At 35.5% G+C, this 23,210-nt stretch overlaps 1 protein-coding gene across 1 annotated transcript; it reads right to left on the reverse strand.

The window, feature by feature from the left end:
- Positions 1 to 5,388: 5,388 nt before the first annotated feature.
- th2 (tyrosine hydroxylase 2) lies at positions 5,389 to 22,996 on the reverse strand. The gene is made up of 12 exons (XM_053241865.1): positions 22,475 to 22,996; positions 13,332 to 13,509; positions 12,555 to 12,643; positions 11,668 to 11,735; positions 11,341 to 11,391; positions 10,913 to 11,058; positions 9,542 to 9,677; positions 9,383 to 9,452; positions 8,446 to 8,502; positions 8,119 to 8,214; positions 6,503 to 6,636; positions 5,389 to 5,590 (listed from the first exon to the last, which is right to left on the reverse strand). The coding sequence occupies exons 1-12, from the start codon at positions 22,766 to 22,768 to the stop codon at positions 5,425 to 5,427; spliced, it is 1,485 nt and encodes a 494-aa protein (XP_053097840.1). The 5' UTR covers positions 22,769 to 22,996; the 3' UTR covers positions 5,389 to 5,424.
- Positions 22,997 to 23,210: the final 214 nt, after the last annotated feature.

A 23,210-nucleotide genomic window follows, 5' to 3' on the forward strand; every position in this document is an offset into this window, starting at 1 on the left:
TCATTCATTTCTGCTGTAATGACATACCATTAAAAAAAAATGCCATTTTTATTTATTTATTTATTTATTTATTTTGCATTATCAGTTAATAAGTCGGTATAATAAGGTATGTAAGTCAGCATCCAGTGTTAGTTAATTAATTAAAGTACAAAAGTCAGTTAACGAGTGCACAGTTGTAAGTCAGCAAGTCAGTAAGTGAGTCACTTATTAAGTCAGTAAAGTCTGTAAGTCAGTAAATAAGTCAGTCTGTCAGTACATCAGTTAAAAGTTAGTTAAAATGTCACTTTACATCAATATGTACTTAAATCATTAAGTAAATTCAATAATAAAGTAATTTAATAAGTCAGTAAGTCAGTACACGTGTCAGTTAATAAGTTAGTATATAAATCTTTAGTAAGTACATACATTAGTTAGTAAGTTAAAATGTAAGTCAGTTAATAAGACAGTACTGACATTGTAACTTACTAAGACATTTAATAAGTCAGTAAGTGAAGTCAGTACTCAGGTCAGTTAATAAGTCAGCAAGTCAGTATTTAAGTCCCTTAATAATTAAGTACTTAAATCAGAAAGTACTCGAGTCAGTTGATGAGTTAGTAAGTCAGTACATGAGTCAGTTAATAAGTTAGTAACCAGTTAATACGTCAGTAAGTGAAGTCAGTACTCAGGTCAGTTAATAAGACAGTATTTAAGTCAGTTAATAATTCAGCAAGTCAGTTAATAATTAAGTACTTAAACCAGTAAGTACTCGAGTCAGTTGATGAGTCAGTAAGTCAGTACCCGAGTCAGTTAATAAGTCAGTAATCAGTTAATAAGTCAGTAAGTGAAGTCAGTACTCAGGTCAGTTAATAAGACAGTATTTAAGCCAGTTAATAAGTCAGCAAGTCAGTTAATAATTAAGCACTTAAATCAGTAAGTACTCGAGTCAGTTGATGAGTCAGTAAGTCAGTACCCGAGTCAGTTAATAAGTCAGTAAGTGAAGTCAGTACTTACATCAGTTCATAATTATAAGTCAGTTCATAAATAACTTTATACATCAGTAAATCTAATAAGATATCAGTTTTTTAGCCTTTAATAATAATATTTTTTGGATAAAATTAAGAAGTTGTAAGATTAGTAAAGCCAGACTGGGGATTGTACAGAAATGAAGGAATTAGGTGGACAGGGAAGACGTGGAACTGAAGTTATTGTGTTTTGAGTAATTGTTGGTACTCAGTCTTGTGTATTTTATCTGAACTGTGGACTTTTAAGGAGCCGAAAAGCAACTTGTGCAAAATAACGAGAGAAACGATCTTGATAAGACGATTCATCTTCAATTTTTTTTTCTCTGTATGTACATTGAATCCTCTTTTCATGTTATTGTGCTTCTGTCTTGGTGCACTTGTTTTTATAAGGACGTGTGTGCGCATGTGCACGTGATGGGAGTGTAACAATCAGCCATATTGTGCTGAATGCATACATGGCTGTTGGTGTTGTAGTACAGCTGAGACGCCTGGTTACAGAAGGAGGTTTTGGGGAACCTCGACTCTTTAGTCAGTCCTCTATGTGTCTTGGAGCGCAGCTGCAAAACCACCGTCCACAATCATAACATGGTACCGCTCTCCAGGTTCTCCGGCTTTGTTTGAACAAGTCCAATGTGGTGTGAAGCGAGCGCTGGAACATCTGCGTGTGAGAAGTCGACGTCAACCGCCGCCACATCTCTCCACACACACACATCTTTCCAAAGGACATAATAACTCACAGAGTGGCTGAAGAGTCAGGAACCAGAAGCCAGGCTCCTCACAAGAGCCATGCGATCAATAAGGAGGGTTGGGATGATTTTAATCAGAGGTTGCCATCTGGTGGTCAATTATGTGCTACAGCTGAGGAGATAACAGATTTACAGATGTATTTTAAGGCGATAGTTTGAGACAGGAGATAAAAACAAACACGTAAGAGGTTCAATAAGAGTTTCAGAGGATGGTTAGACTTAGGTAAACCTTCTCAGGTTAGAAAATCGTTAGCTTAGTAAGTCAGTACTCAGGTCAGCTAATAAGTTAGAAAGTGGTCTGTACTTATGTCAGTTTACAAGTCAGTACACGAGTTCGTTAATAATTTATTAAGACAATTAATTAATATTAAGGTATAAGTGAGATAACATTGCTGAGTTTCCGGGGATTCCTGAATTTCCAACGAACTCCTCGACCTCTGGAGCTGCCGATATCCATGGCAATGCTAAAACACATTTTGTGGCAGTACGATAAGCGCTGGGGATTTGTGGGTAAAATAAATGCGAGCTACAAAAATTGCACCAGAAGCCTCGATGCTTATCTTAATGCTATGGCAACGCACATGTGTTTTGATCCTGGCTCGATCTGGATCCAGACTGCGGTTTTGCAGGGGGATTTGCGGACTGGATTGCGTAGCGTGTAAGATGAGATATGGGCCGTGATTAATCACTCGTGTGCTTCTGAACTCTCTTTTAAATCTTACGCTCATTTTGCAAATCGTCATGTCTTCCAGTTCTTTATTTACATCCCAGATTTCTTTCGCTTCATGTTAAAAGATGGCAGTTATCAGGTTTAACCTTGACGTCACGTCACTGAAGGAGCTTTTCAAGCAGCTGGGTTTTATGGTCAGTGCTGCAGGGTGGTCTTATTTGGACTCAAGAACTGAAGCGAACAGTAACTAGGCAAACTCCTCAGGAGAACCGATTGGAAAAGATCCACGGTGGCTCAGACTCCCGAAAAAGTGCGACCACAAATAATCCATCAACAGCAAAGCGCCTCCACAGAAAGCTAATCGGCCAAACTCGACCTGCTGTAGTTTGGCGACTTAGCAGCGTGTTTAAAGTCAGACTTGGAACTTAGTTTTATTTCTCTTTATATTTACGTATCTTTATATTTAACAGCCTTTAATAAGTGTAGAAGAGCTGCTTATTAACTGTATATTTTGATTTGGCGATATATGTACTGCCACGATTGCAGTGTAATGTTAAAACCTGAATTTCTTTTCAACATTTAATCATTTAAATTTAAGAAAACATGCATCTAAAGGTTGAAAAAAAAAAGTTAATCCATCTCACGCAACAGTGACTCTCTCTCTCTCTCTCTCTCTCTTTTTTTTTTTTTTTTTTTTTAATAAGCTTTCTGTGCTGCATTTTGCCCTTTAATGAGTTGCATGTTTTTTTTTTTGTTTTTTTTTTAAATACATAAAATTAAATGTGATTATCTAGCGTTCATGCTAAAAAGCACAATCTAATGATTTCCTTAATTTTTTTGGGGTTTTTTTTGTTTGTAATTTAATAACAGTGTACTTTCAAAGTGACCTCATCACAATATAACTGAAAGTGAAGGAAAAAAAAGGATGAGAGAGCTCACTTTTCTTCTCATGACCTTCAGAAAATTTGGATGATGCAACTTCCTGGTGAACATGTGACCTCATCATGGAATGATCTAAATATTTCATAGGGGTGAATGGGTTCAGGTTGCAGGGTTGAGCGGATGAACTGAAATGTACATTTTTCATAATCTATAATGACCGACGGGGGACGTGGTGGTTTAGTGGCTAGCACTGTTGCCTCGCACCTCCAGGGTTGGGGGCTTGAATCCCGCCTCCACCCTGTGCATGTGCAGTTTGCACGTTCTCCCTGTGCTTCACGGGTTTCCTCTAGGTTCTCCAGTTTCCTCTCCCAGTCCAAATTGTCTGTAACGTGTGAAAGTGTGTGTGTGATTGTGCCCTGTGATGCCCTGTGATGTGCCCCGACCTTGTGCCCTGAGTCATAAAAATCTGATTTTTTTTTTTGTAAAGTGTAGCTGTAGTGGGTTTGGACAGCCAGAATGCTGTTTTTCTATCAGAAAGTATTGAAGGTTTGTAGGTTTTGTTGGTTTTATTTTTATGCCTCCGTCACTAAGTGGTGGAGGCATTATGTTTCCGCGCGTCTGTCCGAGATTCTTGTAAGCGCACTATCTCAAGAACAAGTGGTTGAATGTTTGTAGGATTTCTATGGAGTAATCATTCTAACCAGCCAGTGAACTAATTGGATGTTGGAAGTGATTCAAACAGGGTCAAGGTTACTGCAAGGTCAAATGTTGGAAATAGTTCTTCTTTAACAGCTTCCTTCATGTTTGAAGTCTATTTTTAAAAAATTTCAGTCGTATAATTTAGTAACAAAAAGCACTAGAACTTTTCAGGCGATTTCTACTCATTACCTTTACATCGGTTGATGTGTTTAAAATGCCTTTTAACTTCACTTTTATTACGTTATTGTAAATGAAATATCAGTGGAACACAAATAACAGCTCGGTTGTGGAATCATCCACGTTTCAGAAACATGCTACCTATGGAAAGTGGCTTTTTAGAAAAGCACCTAATGACATCAAACATTTTAATATTATTATTATCATTATTATTTTTAAATCTGCAGACCAATCAGGTCGTAGCTCCGGGAAGGACAGAGACAGCTTATAGAAAAATGGGTCTTGTTAGTGCATGACTATAAGAAGTTAATGATATGCTGATTCTGATTTATAAATGTGAAGATTTGTAAATGTTTCTATTTCATTGTATTCTGATGTAACTAGAGAAAACATGCGAAGTTCATTGGTATACGAAGTCACACACTGATCCCCTTTCTCTCTTCAAAGCCAAAGCTCAGACAGGCTGCTTCCTCTTCCTCGGAGATAGACTAAATCCTGAAATCTAAATTGATAATAATAATAACAATAGTAATAATAATCATAATAATAATACTGTATCACTTGCTGATACTAGCTAGGACTCGACAGGAGTGTTATAGTTACAGTGTCCGTGTAGCCTGAGCCGCCATTTTGTTTTTATTTTCTTTATTTACAGTGATATTGTGATATCAGCTGACAAGGTCACTTTGAAAGTATACCACTTTTACCTGAACTCTAGATTGAATGTAAATTATTAATGGAAAAAAAAAATTAAGTAAATCATTAGAATGTCCTTTACGTCCTCATGCCATTAGCATGAATGTTCGTTAAGCACATTTTGTGTCTTTGTTAATTCTATGCTAAAACTCAACCCAGTTAGTCATTTAAAGAACAAATTGCAGCAAAGAAACCTTGTATAAAAAAAAAAAAAGCTTGTTACTCGAGATGTGTTCAAACATTTGTGAATAGTGTGAGGATGTTTTTCAGTAAAGATCACACCTCTGGGTCTCCCAGTCTCTATTTCTGGGTGAATATAAATGTAAAACTCAACACAGTTACAGAATGAATAGTCAAAAATAAAGATTTATTACGTGCAGGCAGTATATCTGTTCAACACACACACACACACACACACACAAAGTCTACTGAAGAACAGCATGCAGGATGAAAGCGAGATCTATTTACACTGTGTGTATTTGTGTATATGTGTGGAATTTTCTCCACGTGAGTGTGATTAACGCGTGATGAAAGATGAACCAGGCTTTCAGGCTCATCTTTGGCCCAGTCTCTCTAACGCACCGTGCAGAATCTTCAGCTCCTCTCTCATTCGGCCCAGAACGCTCTGGATCTTAGCCGGGTCATCCAGGATCTCCATGGAGCAGGTGTACGGGTCGTATCTGATGGAGAACGGCTTCTGGATGGTGGAGGAGTACTGCCTGGAGACCAAAAAAATCATCAGCGCTCATCTTTATTTCCCCCCTCAGCAGTCACATTCACATTTCAAAACTGCTCTTAAACATTTTATACATTTTATTATTTGTTATTCATTTTATTAGTAAACATTTTATGGATATTTGGTATAAAGCTATATTTTATACCTTTTATTAGTTCTTGTTTATTTAGCTATTAATCATTTGAGTGTTTGTTATTAAATATTCTTGAACATTTATTATAGGTTATATTTGTTTTTTTTTTATTCAAATTGTTATGTATGTTATTTATTAAACATTTTAAAATTGTAGAAGCATTGTAGACGTTTTATTTTTATGCAACATTTTTAGTTATATTTGTTATTAAACATTATTAAACATTTTGTCATTGTTCTATTTGTTATTTATTAAACATTTTAAAACTAATATCATTTAAAAATGTTACTAAACTATTGTTATATTTGTTATTAACCATTATTATAGTTTATTATAAGTTTGTTTATTTAATAAACATTACAACTATTAGCATTTTTAAACTTTATAATTTTTTAAATGATACATTTTATTTGTTATTAAATATTATTTAACATTTTATTGTTATATTTGTTATTAAATATTTTAAAACTGTGATTAAGCATTTTAAACATTATTCCTCATTAATTTTATCATGAAACATTAAACATTTTATTATTTGTTAGATTTGTTAGACACCAAAACATTTAGTTTGTAACAACAGCAAAAAGACTTAAGCAACAACCTACACTTTAATTTACATGTAACTGAGAAACACATTTGTGTGCATTGAAGTACTCTTAGTTACATTAGTTTCAATGTTAAATTTGTGTTCTGTTTTCCAGGTTTAAAGGCTGTTTCTCTGTCCTGCCCCTAACCCAACCCTCCTTCTCCTTAAGACTTCACCTCATCTTGTTTGTAGCATCCTCAAAGCTCTGGGAGACAAAGTACACGGGCTGGTACGTCTGATCCTGGTACGGCTGGACCGCCGTCTCAGCAGGGACGAACGGCTTGTACTCGGGTTCATTAGAGAGCGCGTACTAGAGGAACAAAAAGAGACCCGTGTATTTAAAACCTCTTCCAAATCTCTCACACATTCGAATTTATTCCTAAAAGCATCTGCTCTCCAAATAATATACACACAATGCATTTATGCCATAATGCATATTATTATTATATTACTAACATTAACTCTGAAGTGCGCTGGGTGTAGCAACAATAACACCAAGAATTATTACATCCTTAAATATGTAGCTTGATTTGATCCATCATTATCTTGCATCATAAATGCTTCAGATCAAAGCGGAAAAACCTCACTAATGTATTTCATATGATTTTAGCAGATTTATTACTTGGCTATAACTGAGAATTAGTACTATTAAGTTAATTAGTACTAACGATTTTATCGTCTCTGTGCGATATTATACATTTCCATGATAGCTAGGGACGTTTCCTCTGATTATATTTTATTTCCAGACCTGCCGAGGTTTACACATTTTGTGCAGGAGCTCCACAGTTTAACAATGGAGTACGTTACTGGAAGTTATCACTCAGAAATACGCCAAAAGAGCAGTCTTTTTCTCTTCAGTAAAACAGGAGACGAGCCACGTGAATCTGGAATGAATTGCTCTGGTGTTTTGGCCTCTCCGTTATTAACTGACACCGACTGGAAGCCCCGCCCCCTTCCCTAAATCTCATGCACTATCAATTGGACTTGTGGATGTCCTTGCTTACTTTCTTTTTTTCTTTCTAAGTATGTTTGACTTAGTTAACATTAAACAGGTGTATAGTTATTTAATCCTCCGTCCAGCTGAGTTTTTGCGATTGGCACTGCCACCAAGCAGTTCCCGACTACACAGCTTTGGATATTATTACGCCCTCCCTTACTGTTCCACCGTAATGATGATGGAAATGCCCATTTTAGAAAAGGTTGGCTATCGTGATTTTGATCGTATTAAATTGTTTATTATGCTTTTTTTTTAAAATGGTAAATCACGAGCAGTGAAAAATAAATATCGCACAAGCCTGTTGCTAACAATTGTTTTTCCTCTGGAAAAATATATGTATTTCATTTTTATTTAGACTTTTTAAGTACTTGTTCCAAATCTCTTCATGCCTTATTTATTTATTTATTTATTTTTACATCCAATTTATTACATCCAATAAACTCCATGCTGTTATATGTACAGATATCACTACAAACCATATTTACAGTGACAATATGTCTATTCCTTTCAGGTGTTTTTCATGCAATACAATCAACTAAGAACCCATTCTCATGAAACAATGTGAATAGATTCAAACAAACAGATGATTTAATACCAAAAGCTTAAGTGTATACACTGTTTATCTTTCACTCAAGTGACTTTCAGCCGCTTCCACTTTTCACTGAGACACAACTTCTCACACTTTTCTACTCCTAGTTCAGATTACAATAAAATTACAGCTCATTTAATAATTAGTGCACATATTTTTCAGTCGAATATTAAACTTGCTTCCTTTTAGATTAAGCTTTTTCTCACCAAAAGTTCTCCGTAGGAGGATAAGAGTCCAGCACCGTACGCCTTTACTGCGCCGTTCTGCTTGCAGAGCCCAAACTCAACCGTGAACCAGTAGAGCTGTAGAAGAAAGTGAGAACATATGCAGTAAGTGATAGATTTCATTATCTTGCATTAGGAATTGCAGTCCTGAAAGTCTATAATGGAACTTCAGGTTTTTTTTTTTTTTTTTTTTTTTTTTTTAAGTGCAAAATGTGTAATTCCCCAATAAACCACTAGATGTCAGTAGATTGGTGTTTTTGCATAAATCATACTCAAACTTCTTTATAATTCTCAGTAAAAGCTCCTTACAGTAGACAGCTTTTCTATATCCTCATCAGATGCTCCAAGAGAAGCGAGACCAATCTCCTGTGAAGAAAATAAAAAATACAAGTCGACACATTTGTCTTCTGAACTAAATTAGCAAATAACAACTTACGCAAAACAGCAGGGGTGGAAAATACTTCAGTAATTGTACTTTGTTACTGTACTTTTTTTTTTTTGGAAGATTAGTATTTTATTTATGTTTTATTGAAGCTAAATACTTTTACTCAAGTGCATTTACAAGAGAAAAAAATAATTTAACTCCTTACACTTTCATTTTAACTTTCAAAGTGCTTTTTCTTGCCCAGTTTTGTTCTCAGATTTAAAAAAATAAATGTAAAAAAATAAAAGACATCTAGTCAAATTAACATCAGTGTCAAACTGAGCTAATTGGGTTATTGGGTTTACCAGTGACTCAAAATAATCTGAAGAAGAACGTGTTGAGGTGTGTTCGCTTTAAAGTTGGTAAATGTGCTAATTTTGTTTTTCATTGCTAATGCAACCTCATTCATTCCAACAGAGTTATTAAACATTAGCTACCCAACATGCCAAATGCTAGATTTGTCTGTGTTAGCAGAACATTTAATACTTATTTGATAATGTGAAGGAAAAAAATCTTTTACTTGTTGATCAGTGTATGTGTATGTGTATGTTCAAATTTAGACACTTTTTGACTTTTATTTAAGAAGCTTTTTAGCCACATCTACTTTTGAGTAAGATTTTGAGTAAGACTAATCCTTTACATGAGTAAGACTCAGGTAATAGTTCTACTTTAAGTACAATTTCTTTCTACTTTTTCCATCCCTGCAAAACAAAAAAATGCTTAATGGACTTGTACAAAATTTTCAGCTGTATATATTTATTATGTAATAACTATCAGAAATGAAAGCTGTAAAAGTGATGCTGTAAAGTGAAAAGTGATCACCTGTGAAAACTGAGCGAACTCCTTGTCCGTGAGCATGGGGATGTGTCCGAGCAGTTCGTGACAGCAGTCCCTAAATTCAGTAAATATGACCCGGTCAGTTTGTGTTCACTTGTGAGTGTGTGACTGAATAATGAGTGTAGAGTGTGTGAGGGGACGTACGGCTCTGGAGAGTGCATGGGTGATGAGGAATGGCGAATGTACTGCGTGCACTGGAACACCCTGAACGCCAGACTCGCCAGGAAGTCCCGCGCCGACAGCAAGCCCACGACTGGGCGCAGCTGGAAGCCTGTCTTTTCTGAAAAAAAAAAAAAAAAACACAAATATATCACCATCAACTGTCCATTGAACACTCTGCTCCCTTCAAAGTTTTTTTTTTTACTGAAAGCCAAATCAGTTTTATTTCTACAGCACAGTAGACATAGCCACAAAGCAGCGAGAAAAAACTCCCTGAGACGACATGAGGAAGAAATCGTGACTCAAAAGGGAACCCGTGTTCTTCTGGGTGACGCCGGATAGTGGGATTATCAATCATTCTACAGGTGTAGGAGAGTAAAGACAAAGAGTACTGTGTGTGTGTGTGTGTGTGTGTGTGTGTGTGTGAGTGTGTGTGTTTACAGGGTGTTCAGTATGAGCTGATCGTGAGTACGGGTCCTGGGATGAGCAACAGGACAGTCTTTACGATTGCAGCAGCTATCTATTAATATATCTGAAATATCATTTGTAAAATTCCTAATTACATTCCAAAATGTATGTTTATATCACTTTGATTTAAGAACTGATTTAAGGAAACTTAAATTACTTGGGTTAAGAGTGTACAGAGTATTTATATATAAAAAAATTTGTATGTAATTCACTAATACATCACTAGATGTCAGTAGAAATCTTTCATTTCCTTATTGTTTATTACTGTTTGATGAAATGATACATGAATACTTGATCACTGACTTTTGGCGGATGGCCTCTAGGCATGGTTGCGCCTTATTCTTTCCATTTTTAATAATGGATTTACTCTGACTGCATAGGATGTTTAATGTTTGGGATATATTTCCTAACCAAACCCTTTTCCAGAACTGTATCCTGGACTTGTTTTGTTAGCTCCTTGTCCATTTCGTGATAATGTTTTTTTAGGCATGTTCTCTGACAAACTCGCAGATATATTTATATTCAGATCACGTGACTAGTTGCACTCATTTAAACTAATTATGTGACTTCTGATGGTACCAGAACTACACTATATGGCCAAAAGTATGTGGACACCTGACCGTGACTATGGGGATTAGTGTTCATTCAGCTACAAGAGCATTAGTGAGGTCAGGCGCTGATGTTGGTGAGGAGGTCTGGGGTGCAGTCGGTGTTCCAGTTCATCCCAAAGGTGTTCAGTGGGGTTGAGGTCAGGGCTCTGTGCAGGACACTCGAGTTCTTCCACTCCAACCTTCACACACCATGTCTTCATGGAGCTCGCTTTGTGCACAGGAACACTTATGCAATCCTCTGTATTTCAGCTGATGTGACGGTTCAGGCAGAAGTTACCTTTCAGGAAACTGGACACGTCTCTGAGCTGAGGGACTTTGTGCTCTCCATAGCCGCACTCTTTCTCCAGCTGCTGCAGGCCGTCCAGGAACTGTCTGCACGCATGCGACGGATAGATGGAGGACAAAGTCCTGTACACTTCTCTCCTGATGAAACATAAAGCACGTCAGGATCAGGATCAGGATCAGGATCATGCTCGGCTACACCCTGGGCTTTTATGTAATTTTTAAAAACGTAGTTCAAGTGAACTGAAACGTTAAAATTAAAAATTAATTAATTAATTGACTAATTAATTATTTAGCTTTAGCATTTTAGCATTAACTTTAGAACTACATTGTTTAAAAATACGTGTACTTATACTTCAGGACAAATAGAAAAAGATAAAAACATTTTTATTTAAGATATTTAGTGTGGTATATGAAACTCACCAAGTGGCAACCTCTTCTGGAGTATATTCAACATAGGGTAATGGCTCGCCCCTGCAAACAATTACAAACATTTAATAACATCTATCTATCTATCTATCTATCTATCTATCTATCTATCTATCTATCTACATATCCATATATAGACACCTTTCTTTCCCATTTTGCTGTAACCTCCTGTATTACATGAACACAGACAGCATTACATTCACTCTCCCAGGGTTCATTTAAGTTCAGATGGGTTTATTTAAAACTGTGCCTGTTCTTTCACCACTGGAGATTACACTGTGAATGTAATACCTCTAAATTATAACTCATGATCCTACTTACTGTTTGAAGTTGAAAGCCAGTTCAGAGATAAACGCTCTCCGTTTTCTGTATTCCGGATCGCTATATCCCTGGATTGAACAGAAATGTGACTTACTGCAAGCTTTATTAGGTCAATACTAAAGGTCATTGATTTTACACTTTGCTTCAGATCACTTTAAATACAGTAGGTTAATACCGCAGCATTAGGAATTCTGGATTCTGATTGGTCAGAAGGTGTTGATTAATTTTCTAGAACAGCAGCTCTGACAGTAGTGCAGCTGCACATCACATGTTTATATTGATGCACTCGTTCTAATCGTTTCGTTCTAATCGTTTCGTTCTAATCGTTTCGTTCTAATCGTTTCTGGAGGAACAGGTCATTCACAGGGATTAATAAAACGTGTGGAAATTTTCTGTAAGGAGATGTTTATTTAACGTTTGGAAGGAGTCTCTAGTGTCAGCGCTTCGTGACATTTAATAAGTTTTCCAGCATCTTCAAGAAAGAGGAATTTCTCTGTAACATGACAAGCTACATTTTTTTCAGCTTACTAACTTCAAGAGAGAGAGAGAAAAAAAGAGAGGCTGGTGAGGAAACGACTGATTATAGCTGCTATAACGTAAGTGAGAACAGGAACTTGTTTTGTTTACATTCCACAATATTAAATGCAACTATAAATGGATAAAAAATATGACATGTCATTCTTTAAGAAATTAAACATTGGACTTATTGGCAAATTGCTGTGGTGTAAGAGGAATACAACACTTCTGGAGATGCTGTTTTAAAAAAGAATTTCAGAGAGGTTACAGTAACTCATCATTCATCGCACCAGTCTGTCGTTGATTATTTTCCTATAACAGCATGACGCGGAGTGTTTTATTCCTTATTTATACAATTAGAAGTTACGTACAGGGTGATCTTGGTCCAGGTCAGGGTCGTACTTTGTAATTACGTGATTGCATTTGTCCAGATCGCTGATCTTTCGTGGGAACCATGGAACTGAAATGATAAAATAATAATAATAACAATAATAATAATAATAATTAGGTTCAGGTTATACATATACAAGTTGTACACATGCAAGTTGAGTGCAAAAGTTTGCACACTCTTTGGACAAAAAGAAGGCAATGAAGTTTAATTTAATCAAGACATTTCGTGTTCTTGGTTTCAAAAGATGTTCGTTTATTATCGTGGGAAAATATCTTTATCCTTTTTTTTTAATATAACTGATATAACTCATGTATGTATAAATATATACATATATATGTGTGTCTGTATATATATATATATATATATATATATATATATATATATACAGACACACATATATATGATGCCATTGTGCTAAGTGGGTGGAGCTTAAAGCCTTCTTAAAAGTTGCTAAGGTGCAAATAATACTGTGGTGAAAAAAAGAAGTGGACAAATCCAAAAACATATAAATAAACAAATTACTGCTGAGCTTTGATATAATTACAGTTTAAGAAAAGATATGCCATCGATGCAATTTATTTACAAATCTGGAAAAAAAATCTTGTAGCTAGAAGAATCATTTTTAGCTGCACTGATATTCACAGTTCCAGGTGGAAGATACATACCTACTAAAGATAGAAGGAAAGGTACAGTTTAAATTTCTCCTGATGGAGTTGATTTTTTTTTTTGGACTATTTAAGTGTGAAAGTTTACACACCCCGGTCGTCCTGCAGAAGCCGCACTTCATCTGCGACTCTTCTGAGCGCGTTAATGAAGGTGTCAGTGTCTGAGCTGTGAACTTCGCACTGCATGAAGAACTCCAGCTCATCTGAGGACATTTTCTTACAGCTTCGGGCTGCACGACTCTCCAGGTGGAGCAGCTTTGCTTCAAAGGTCTTTAATTAGACAAAAAAAAAAAAGATTCTGCATTACTGAGCTGCTGGAAACTCAAAGTAGCCTGAAATAACAACCAACAAGCCAGATCACATTAATCATATAATATACACCACTGGGCATTTATTTGACAGAATACATGGTTTTAAAGGTTTCTTCCCATAACAGCACCGATTACTGAATACTGAATGATTACTGAGTGAATGCTGATTGATTATTGAGTGAATACTAAATGTTTACTGAATGAATGCTAAATGATTATTGAGTGAATGCTGAATGATTATAGAGTGAATGCTGATTGATTATTGAGTGAATGCTGATTGATTATTGAGTGAATACTAAATGTTTACTGAATGAATGCTAAATGATTATTGAGTGAATGCTGAATGATTATTGAGTGAATGCCGAATGATTATCGAGTGAATGCTGAATGATTACTGAATGAATGCTAAATGATTATTGAGTGAGTGCTGAATGATTATAGAGTGAATGCTAAATGATTATTGAGTGAATACTAAATGTTTACTGAATGAATGCTAAATGATTATTGAGTGAGTGCTGAATGATTATAGAGTGAATGCCGAATGATTATCGAGTGAATGCTAAATGATTATTGAGTGAATGCCGAATGATTACTGAGTGAATGCCGAATGATTACTGAGTGAATGCCGAATGATTATTGAGTGAATGCCGAATGATTACTGAGTGAATGCCGAATGATTATTGAGTGAATGCCGAATGATTACTGAGTGAATGCCGAATGATTATTGAGTGAATGCCGAATGATTACTGAGTGAATGCCGAATGATTATCGAGTGAATGCTAAATGATTATTGAGTGAATGCCGAATGATTATCGAGTGAATGCCAAATGATTATTGAGTGAATGCCGAATGATTATAGAGTGAGTGCCGAATGATTATCGAGTGAATGCTAAATGATTATTGAGTGAATGCCGAATGATTACTGAATGAATGCTGAATGATTACTGAGTGAATACTGAATGATTACTGAGTGAGTGCTGAATGATTATTGAGTGAATGCTGAATGATTATTGAGTGAATGCTGAATGATTACTGAGTGAATGCTGAATGATTATTGAGTGAGTGCTGAATGATTATTGAGTGAATGCTGAATGATTATTGAGTGAATGCTGAATGATTACTGAGTGAATGCTGAATGATTATTGGGTGAATGCTGATTGATTATTGAGTGAGTGCTGAATGTTACTGAATGAATGCTAAATGATTATTGAGTGAATGCTGATTGATTACTGAGTGAATGCTGAATGAATATTGAGTGAGTGCCGAATGATTACTGAGTGAATACTGAATGATTATTGAGTGAATGCTGAATGATTATTGAGTGAATGCTGATTGATTACTGAGTGAATGCTGAATGATTATTAAGTGAATGCTGATTGATTACTGAGTTAATGCTGAATGATTACTGAATGAATGCTGAATGATTACTGAGTGAATGCTGAATGATTATTGAGTGAATGCCGAATGATTATCGAGTGAATGCTAAATGATTATTGAGTGAATGCCGAATGATTACTGAATGAATGCTGAATGATTACTGAGTGAATACTGAATGATTACTGAGTGAGTGCTGAATGATTATTGAGTGAATGCTGAATGATTATTGAGTGAATGCTGAATGATTACTGAGTGAATGCTGAATGATTATCGAGTGAGTGCTGAATGATTATTGAGTGAATGCTGAATGATTATTGAGTGAATGCTGAATGATTACTGAGTGAATGCTGAATGATTATTGGGTGAATGCTGATTGATTATTGAGTGAGTGCTGAATGTTACTGAATGAATGCTAAATGATTATTGAGTGAATGCTGATTGATTACTGAGTGAATGCTGAATGAATATTGAGTGAGTGCCGAATGATTACTGAGTGAATACTGAATGATTATTGAGTGAATGCTGAATGATTATTGAGTGAATGCTGATTGATTACTGAGTGAATGCTGAATGATTATTAAGTGAATGCTGATTGATTACTGAGTTAATGCTGAATGATTACTGAATGAATGCTGAATGATTACTGAGTGAATGCTGAATGATTATTGAGTGAATGCTGATTGATTACTGAGTTAATGCTGAATGATTATTGAGTGAATGCTGAATGATTACTGAATGAATGCTGAATGATTATTGAGTGAATGCTGATTGATTACTGAGTGAATGCTGAATGATTATTAAGTGAATGCTGATTGATTACTGAGTGAATGCTGAATGATTATTGAGTGAATGCTGAATGATTATTGAGTGAATACTGAATGATTACTGAGTGAATGCTGAATGATTATTGAGTGAATGCTGATTGATTACTGAGTTAATGCTGAATGACTACTGAGTGAATACTGAATGATTACTGAGTGAATGCTGAATGATTATTGAGTGAATGCTGAATGATTATTGAGTGAATGCTGATTGATTACTGAGTGAATGCTGAATGATTGCTGAGTGAATGCTGATTGATTACTGAGTTAATGCTGAATGATTATTGAGTGAATACTGAATGATTACTGAGTGAATGCTGAATGATTGCTGATTGAATGCTGAATGATTATTGAGTGAATGCTGAATGATTACTGAATGATTATTGAGTGAATGCTGAATGGTTGATTACTGAGTGAATGCTGATTGATTACTGAATGAATGCTGAATGATTATCGAGTGAATGCTGAATGATTATTGAGTGAATACTGAATGATTACTGAGTGAATGCTGAATGATTATTAAGTGAATGCTGATTGATTACTGAGTCAATGCTTAATGATTATTGAGTCAATGCTGAATGATTATTGAGTGAATGCTGAATGATTATTGAGTGAGTGCTGAATGATTACTGAGTGAATGCTGAATGATTATTGAGTCAATGCTGAATCATTACTGAGTGAATGCTGAATGATTATTAAGTGAATGCTGATTGATTACTGAGTGAATGCTGAATGATTATTGAGTCAATGCTGAATGATTACTGAATGAATGCTGAATGATTACTGAGTTAATGCTGAGTGATTATTGAGTCAATGCTGATTGATTATTGAGTGAATACTAAATGTTTACTGAATGAATGCTAAATGATTATTGAGTGAATGCTGAATGATTATAGAGTGAATGCTGATTGATTATTGAGTGAATGCTGATTGATTATTGAGTGAATACTAAATGTTTACTGAATGAATGCTAAATGATTATTGAGTGAATGCTGAATGATTATTGAGTGAATGCCGAATGATTATCGAGTGAATGCTGAATGATTACTGAATGAATGCTAAATGATTATTGAGTGAGTGCTGAATGATTATAGAGTGAATGCTAAATGATTATTGAGTGAATACTAAATGTTTACTGAATGAATGCTAAATGATTATTGAGTGAGTGCTGAATGATTATAGAGTGAATGCCGAATGATTATCGAGTGAATGCTAAATGATTATTGAGTGAATGCCGAATGATTACTGAGTGAATGCCGAATGATTACTGAGTGAATGCCGAATGATTATTGAGTGAATGCCGAATGATTACTGAGTGAATGCCGAATGATTATTGAGTGAATGCCGAATGATTACTGAGTGAATGCCGAATGATTATTGAGTGAATGCCGAATGATTACTGAGTGAATGCCGAATGATTATCGAGTGAATGCTAAATGATTATTGAGTGAATGCCGAATGATTATCGAGTGAATGCCAAATGATTATTGAGTGAATGCCGAATGATTATAGAGTGAATGCCGAATGATTATAGAGTGAATGCCGAATGATTATCGAGTGAATGCTAAATGATTATTGAGTGAATGCCGAATGATTACTGAATGAATGCTGAATGATTACTGAGTGAATACTGAATGATTACTGAGTGAGTGCTGAATGATTATTGAGTGAATGCTGAATGATTATTGAGTGAATGCTGAATGATTACTGAGTGAATGCTGAATGATTATTGAGTGAGTGCTGAATGATTATTGAGTGAATGCTGAATGATTATTGAGTGAATGCTGAATGATTACTGAGTGAATGCTGAATGATTATTGGGTGAATGCTGATTGATTATTGAGTGAGTGCTGAATGTTACTGAATGAATGCTAAATGATTATTGAGTGAATGCTGATTGATTACTGAGTGAATGCTGAATGAATATTGAGTGAGTGCCGAATGATTACTGAGTGAATACTGAATGATTATTGAGTGAATGCTGAATGATTATTGAGTGAATGCTGATTGATTACTGAGTGAATGCTGAATGATTATTAAGTGAATGCTGATTGATTACTGAGTTAATGCTGAATGATTACTGAATGAATGCTGAATGATTACTGAGTGAATGCTGAATGATTATTGAGTGAATGCCGAATGATTATCGAGTGAATGCTAAATGATTATTGAGTGAATGCCGAATGATTACTGAATGAATGCTGAATGATTACTGAGTGAATACTGAATGATTACTGAGTGAGTGCTGAATGATTATTGAGTGAATGCTGAACGATTATTGAGTGAATGCTGAATGATTACTGAGTGAATGCTGAATGATTATCGAGTGAGTGCTGAATGATTATTGAGTGAATGCTGAATGATTATTGAGTGAATGCTGAATGATTACTGAGTGAATGCTGAATGATTATTGGGTGAATGCTGATTGATTATTGAGTGAGTGCTGAATGTTACTGAATGAATGCTAAATGATTATTGAGTGAATGCTGATTGATTACTGAGTGAATGCTGAATGAATATTGAGTGAGTGCCGAATGATTACTGAGTGAATACTGAATGATTATTGAGTGAATGCTGAATGATTATTGAGTGAATGCTGATTGATTACTGAGTGAATGCTGAATGATTATTAAGTGAATGCTGATTGATTACTGAGTTAATGCTGAATGATTACTGAATGAATGCTGAATGATTACTGAGTGAATGCTGAATGATTATTGAGTGAATGCTGATTGATTACTGAGTTAATGCTGAATGATTATTGAGTGAATGCTGAATGATTACTGAATGAATACTGAATGATTATTGAGTGAATGCTGATTGATTACTGAGTGAATGCTGAATGATTATTAAGTGAATGCTGATTGATTACTGAGTGAATGCTGAATGATTATTGAGTGAATGCTGAATGATTATTGAGTGAATACTGAATGATTACTGAGTGAATGCTGAATGATTATTGAGTGAATGCTGATTGATTACTGAGTTAATGCTGAATGACTACTGAGTGAATACTGAATGATTACTGAGTGAATGCTGAATGATTATTGAGTGAATGCTGAATGATTATTGAGTGAATGCTGATTGATTACTGAGTGAATGCTGAATGATTGCTGAGTGAATGCTGATTGATTACTGAGTTAATGCTGAATGATTATTGAGTGAATACTGAATGATTACTGAGTGAATGCTGAATGATTGCTGATTGAATGCTGAATGATTATTGAGTGAATGCTGAATGATTACTGAATGATTATTGAGTGAATGCTGAATGGTTGATTACTGAGTGAATGCTGATTGATTACTGAATGAATGCTGAATGATTATCGAGTGAGTGCTGAATGATTATTGAGTGAATGCTGAATGATTATTGAGTGAATGCTGAATGATTACTAAGTGAATGCTGATTGATTACTGAGTGAATGCTGAATGATTATTGAGTGAATACTGAATGATTACTGAGTGAATGCTGAATGATTATTAAGTGAATGCTGATTGATTACTGAGTCAATGCTTAATGATTATTGAGTCAATGCTGAATGATTATTGAGTGAATGCTGAATGATTATTGAGTGAGTGCTGAATGATTACTGAGTGAATGCTGAATGATTATTGAGTCAATGCTGAATCATTACTGAGTGAATGCTGAATGATTATTAAGTGAATGCTGATTGATTACTGAGTGAATGCTGAATGATTATTGAGTCAATGCTGAATGATTACTGAATGAATGCTGAATGATTACTGAGTTAATGCTGAGTGATTATTGAGTCAATGCTGATTGATTACTGAGTGAGTGCTGAATGATTACTGAGTGAGTGCTGAATGATTACTGAGTGAATGCTGAATGGTTGATTACTGAGTGAATGCTGATTGATTACTGAGTGAATGCTGATTGATTACTGAGTGAGTGCTGAATGATTATTGAGTGAATGCTGAGTGATTATTGAGTCAATGCTGATTGATTACTGAGTGAGTGCTGAATGATTACTGAGTGAAAGCTGAATGATTACTGAGTGAATGCTGAGTGATTATTGAGTCAATGCTGATTGATTACTGAGTGAGTGCTGAATGATTACTGAGTGAGTGCTGAATGATTACTGAGTGAATGCTGAATGGTTGATTACTGAGTGAGTGCTGAATGATTACTGAGTGAAAGCTGAATGATTACTGAGTGAAAGCTGAATGATTATTGGGTGAATGCTGAATGATTACTGAGTGAAAGCTGAATGATTATTGGGTGAGTGCTGAATGATTACTGAGTGAATGCTGAATGATTGATTACTGAGTGAATGCTGAATGATTACTGAGTGAATGCTGATTGATTACTGAGTGAATGCTGAATGATTACTGAGTGAATGCTGAGTGATTATTGGGTGAATGCTGAACGATTACTGAGTGAATGCTGAATGATTACTGAGTGAATGTTGAATGATTATTGAGTGAATGCTGAATGATTACTTAATGAATGCTGAATGATTACTGAGTGAGTGCTGAATGATTACTGAGTGAATGCTGAATGATTATTGAGTGAATGCTGAATGATTGATTACTGAGTGAATGCTGAATGATTATTGAGTGAATGCTGAATGATTATTGGGTGAATGCTGAATGATTATTGAGTGAATGCTGAATGATTGATTACTGAGTGAATGCTGAATGATTACTGAGTGAATGCTGATTGATTACTGAGTGAATGCTGAATGATTACTGAGTGAATGCTGAGTGATTATTGGGTGAATGCTGAACGATTACTGAGTGAAAGCTGAATGATTATTGGGTGAGTGCTGAATGATTACTGAGTGAGTGCTGAATGATTACTGAGTGAATGCTGAATGGTTGATCTCTGAGTGAATGCTGATTGATTACTGAGTGAATGCTGAATGATTACTGAGTGAGTGCTGAATGATTACTGAGTGAAAGCTGAATGATTACTGAGTGAAAGCTGAATGATTATTGGGTGAATGCTGAATGATTGATTACTGAGTGAATGCTGAATGATTACTGAGTGTATGCTGAATGATTACTGAGTGAATACTGAATGATTATTGAGTGAATGCTGAATGATTATTGAGTGTATGCTGAATGATTACTGAGTGAATACTGAATGATTATTGAGTGAATGCTGAATGATTATTGAGTGAATGCTGAATGATTATTGAGTGAATGCTGAATGATTACTGAATGAATGCTGAATGATTATTGAGTGAAAGCTGAATGATTACTGAGTGAATGCTGAATGATTACTGAGTGAATACTGAATGATTATTGAGTGAATGCTGAATGATTATTGAGTGTATGCTGAATGATTACTGAGTGAATACTGAATGATTATTGAGTGAATGCTGAATGATTATTGAGTGAATGCTGAATGATTATTGAGTGAATGCTGAATGATTACTGAATGAATGCTGAATGATTATTGAGTGAAAGCTGAATGATTACTGAGTGAATGCTGAATGATTACTGAGTGAATACTGAATGATTATTGAGTGAATGCTGAATGATTACTTAATGAATGCTGAATGATTGCTGAGTTAATGCTGTTGGGCCAGAAATATTTTAAGGTGGTTGTAGCTGATTGATCAATAAACCTCCAGTAACGCAGCATTCGTTAGTACTCTCGCAAATCAAGTGTCAATTAACAACACACATTTTTGTGCCATATTGCACTGGGAAAAATCTGCACAACACATCATGTGTGGACTGTGTCACTTCTATAGCTACATCTAGAAATCTGTATTTTTTCACCTTTCACATCTGAGTAATATGTGTGAGAAAAATGTGTGAAAAATAAAAGCACATGCTACATGTGAGAATCAATAAATTACGTGAAAGCACATTTTTTTGGTGAAAACCTCATGTGATTTTTCTGTAAAGGATATGAATCAGGGTTAGATGTGTATCCTGTGTGTAGATTATATTTGAACACATATTTGTGTTGAAACTCTGACCACACTATAAATGAAGTATGATAACACACTGGGTTTGTTAAACAACAACAACAACAACAACAACAACAGTAATAATAATAATAATAATAATAATAATAATAGGCCTATCTCTCATTTGTTCAAGAAATATGCAGCCAGAAATGAGTTCCAGAAACATTTTTAGATTAAATAAAATTAAAAGTTCATTCAGAGATCATTCATGTTTTAAGATTTTTTTACAAAAAGCTTTCTGGAGACACATTTCGACAGTCTGGAAAAAACAAACAACCAAACAAACAAACAAACAAACAAAATTTTTTGAAAGATCTTCAGCTTAGGAACCCAGAGGAATAGACCAAAATATCCTTCTAGATCTGATTTTTCCCCCTAAAAATGTGCTTCTTAATGAGTGTTTAAACACACTCAGAAGAAAAGGGTACTATCCTGTACCTATCCTTATCATTGGGATGGCACTCTGAAAGTTTATACCTTTAGTATATTTCTTTAAAGTAGTGTAACTAAAAAAGAGATCCATTTTTGTACCTTAGATCATTTTAAAGGTACAAAAACCTGGAAAGGAAGAAAGGAAGAAAGGAGAAGGCACACCTGATGGTACCACCCCAGAGATAAGGAAAGGTGCATTTGAGAACCCTTTATTCCAACAGTGTAGAAATGATTAAGAGCAAATAGGAGTATTTTCTTTTTTTTTCATGGGGGTTTTTAAGATCCTATTTTTTTTTAGGATTTATTGACATATAAAACCATTATAGAGTGCGCGCTATCAGGGTCTCACCTCGAAGACTTTCCCAGCCTTGAAGAATCCAGCATTTTTGTCGTTCTTCTGCGTAAAGAGCAGGTGCAGAGTAACTTTACCGCTTTTCTCTTCAAAAACCAAGTTGTCGCCGCTGCGCGATGGACCCGGAGACGCAGCTGTGCTCTCCCTGTCTCTCTCTCTGTCTCTCTCCCTGTCTCTCTCCCTGTCTCTCTCCCTGTCTCTCTCTCTCTCTCTGTCTCTGCGCGCGTCCTCGATGAGACTCTGCTTTCTGCCGCTGAAAGGCACACTCTGCGCCACGCTCTCCGTCTTCATCTCACGCCTCTATAATTCTCTCAGCTAGCTCTTGGCTTTAGGCTTCTCCCCGTGTCCTGTCATGTACCAAGCGATTTATATACACCAGCAGCTCGTGAGGTCTTTATGGAAATGCGGTGCAGGAGCGCGACTCCATGTGCGCAGCGCTGCGTCACGCGTCTGCGCTTTCTTCCATTTTAAGAAGCCTAAAAAGCCAGCGGTTATCAAACGACCCTCAGATCAGCTCCGGCGATCAGATCCAGTGTGTGTGTGTGTGTGTGTGTGTGTGTGTGTGTGAGACAGTGCACACAGTCTAGATTTAACTAAAAAAAAAAAAGCTCGGAAAGTCTTTTTTTCCTGTGACAGAAATTGGAGATGGGATGTGAGGTACTCTCCAAGGTACTGAAACCAGTAATAATAATAATAATAATAATAATAATAATAATAATAATAATAATAATAA

This window comes from Pangasianodon hypophthalmus, chromosome 18 (assembly GCF_027358585.1).
Source record: "Pangasianodon hypophthalmus isolate fPanHyp1 chromosome 18, fPanHyp1.pri, whole genome shotgun sequence".
In the NCBI taxonomy this organism is placed as follows: domain Eukaryota; kingdom Metazoa; phylum Chordata; class Actinopteri; order Siluriformes; family Pangasiidae; genus Pangasianodon; species Pangasianodon hypophthalmus.

Excerpts from the sequence above, each read along its gene's own strand:
- th2 (XM_053241865.1), bottom strand. The coding sequence starts at position 22,768 with ATGAAGACGGAGAGCGTGGCGCAGAGTGTGCCTTTCAGCGGCAGAAAG. Across the intron at positions 12,644-13,331 it reads GCTTCTGCAGGACGACCGGG|TTCCATGGTTCCCACGAAAG; the intron begins GTGTGTAAACTT and ends TTATCATTTCAG. Across the intron at positions 8,215-8,445 it reads ATATAGAAAAGCTGTCTACT|CTCTACTGGTTCACGGTTGA; the intron begins GTAAGGAGCTTT and ends TTTCTTCTACAG.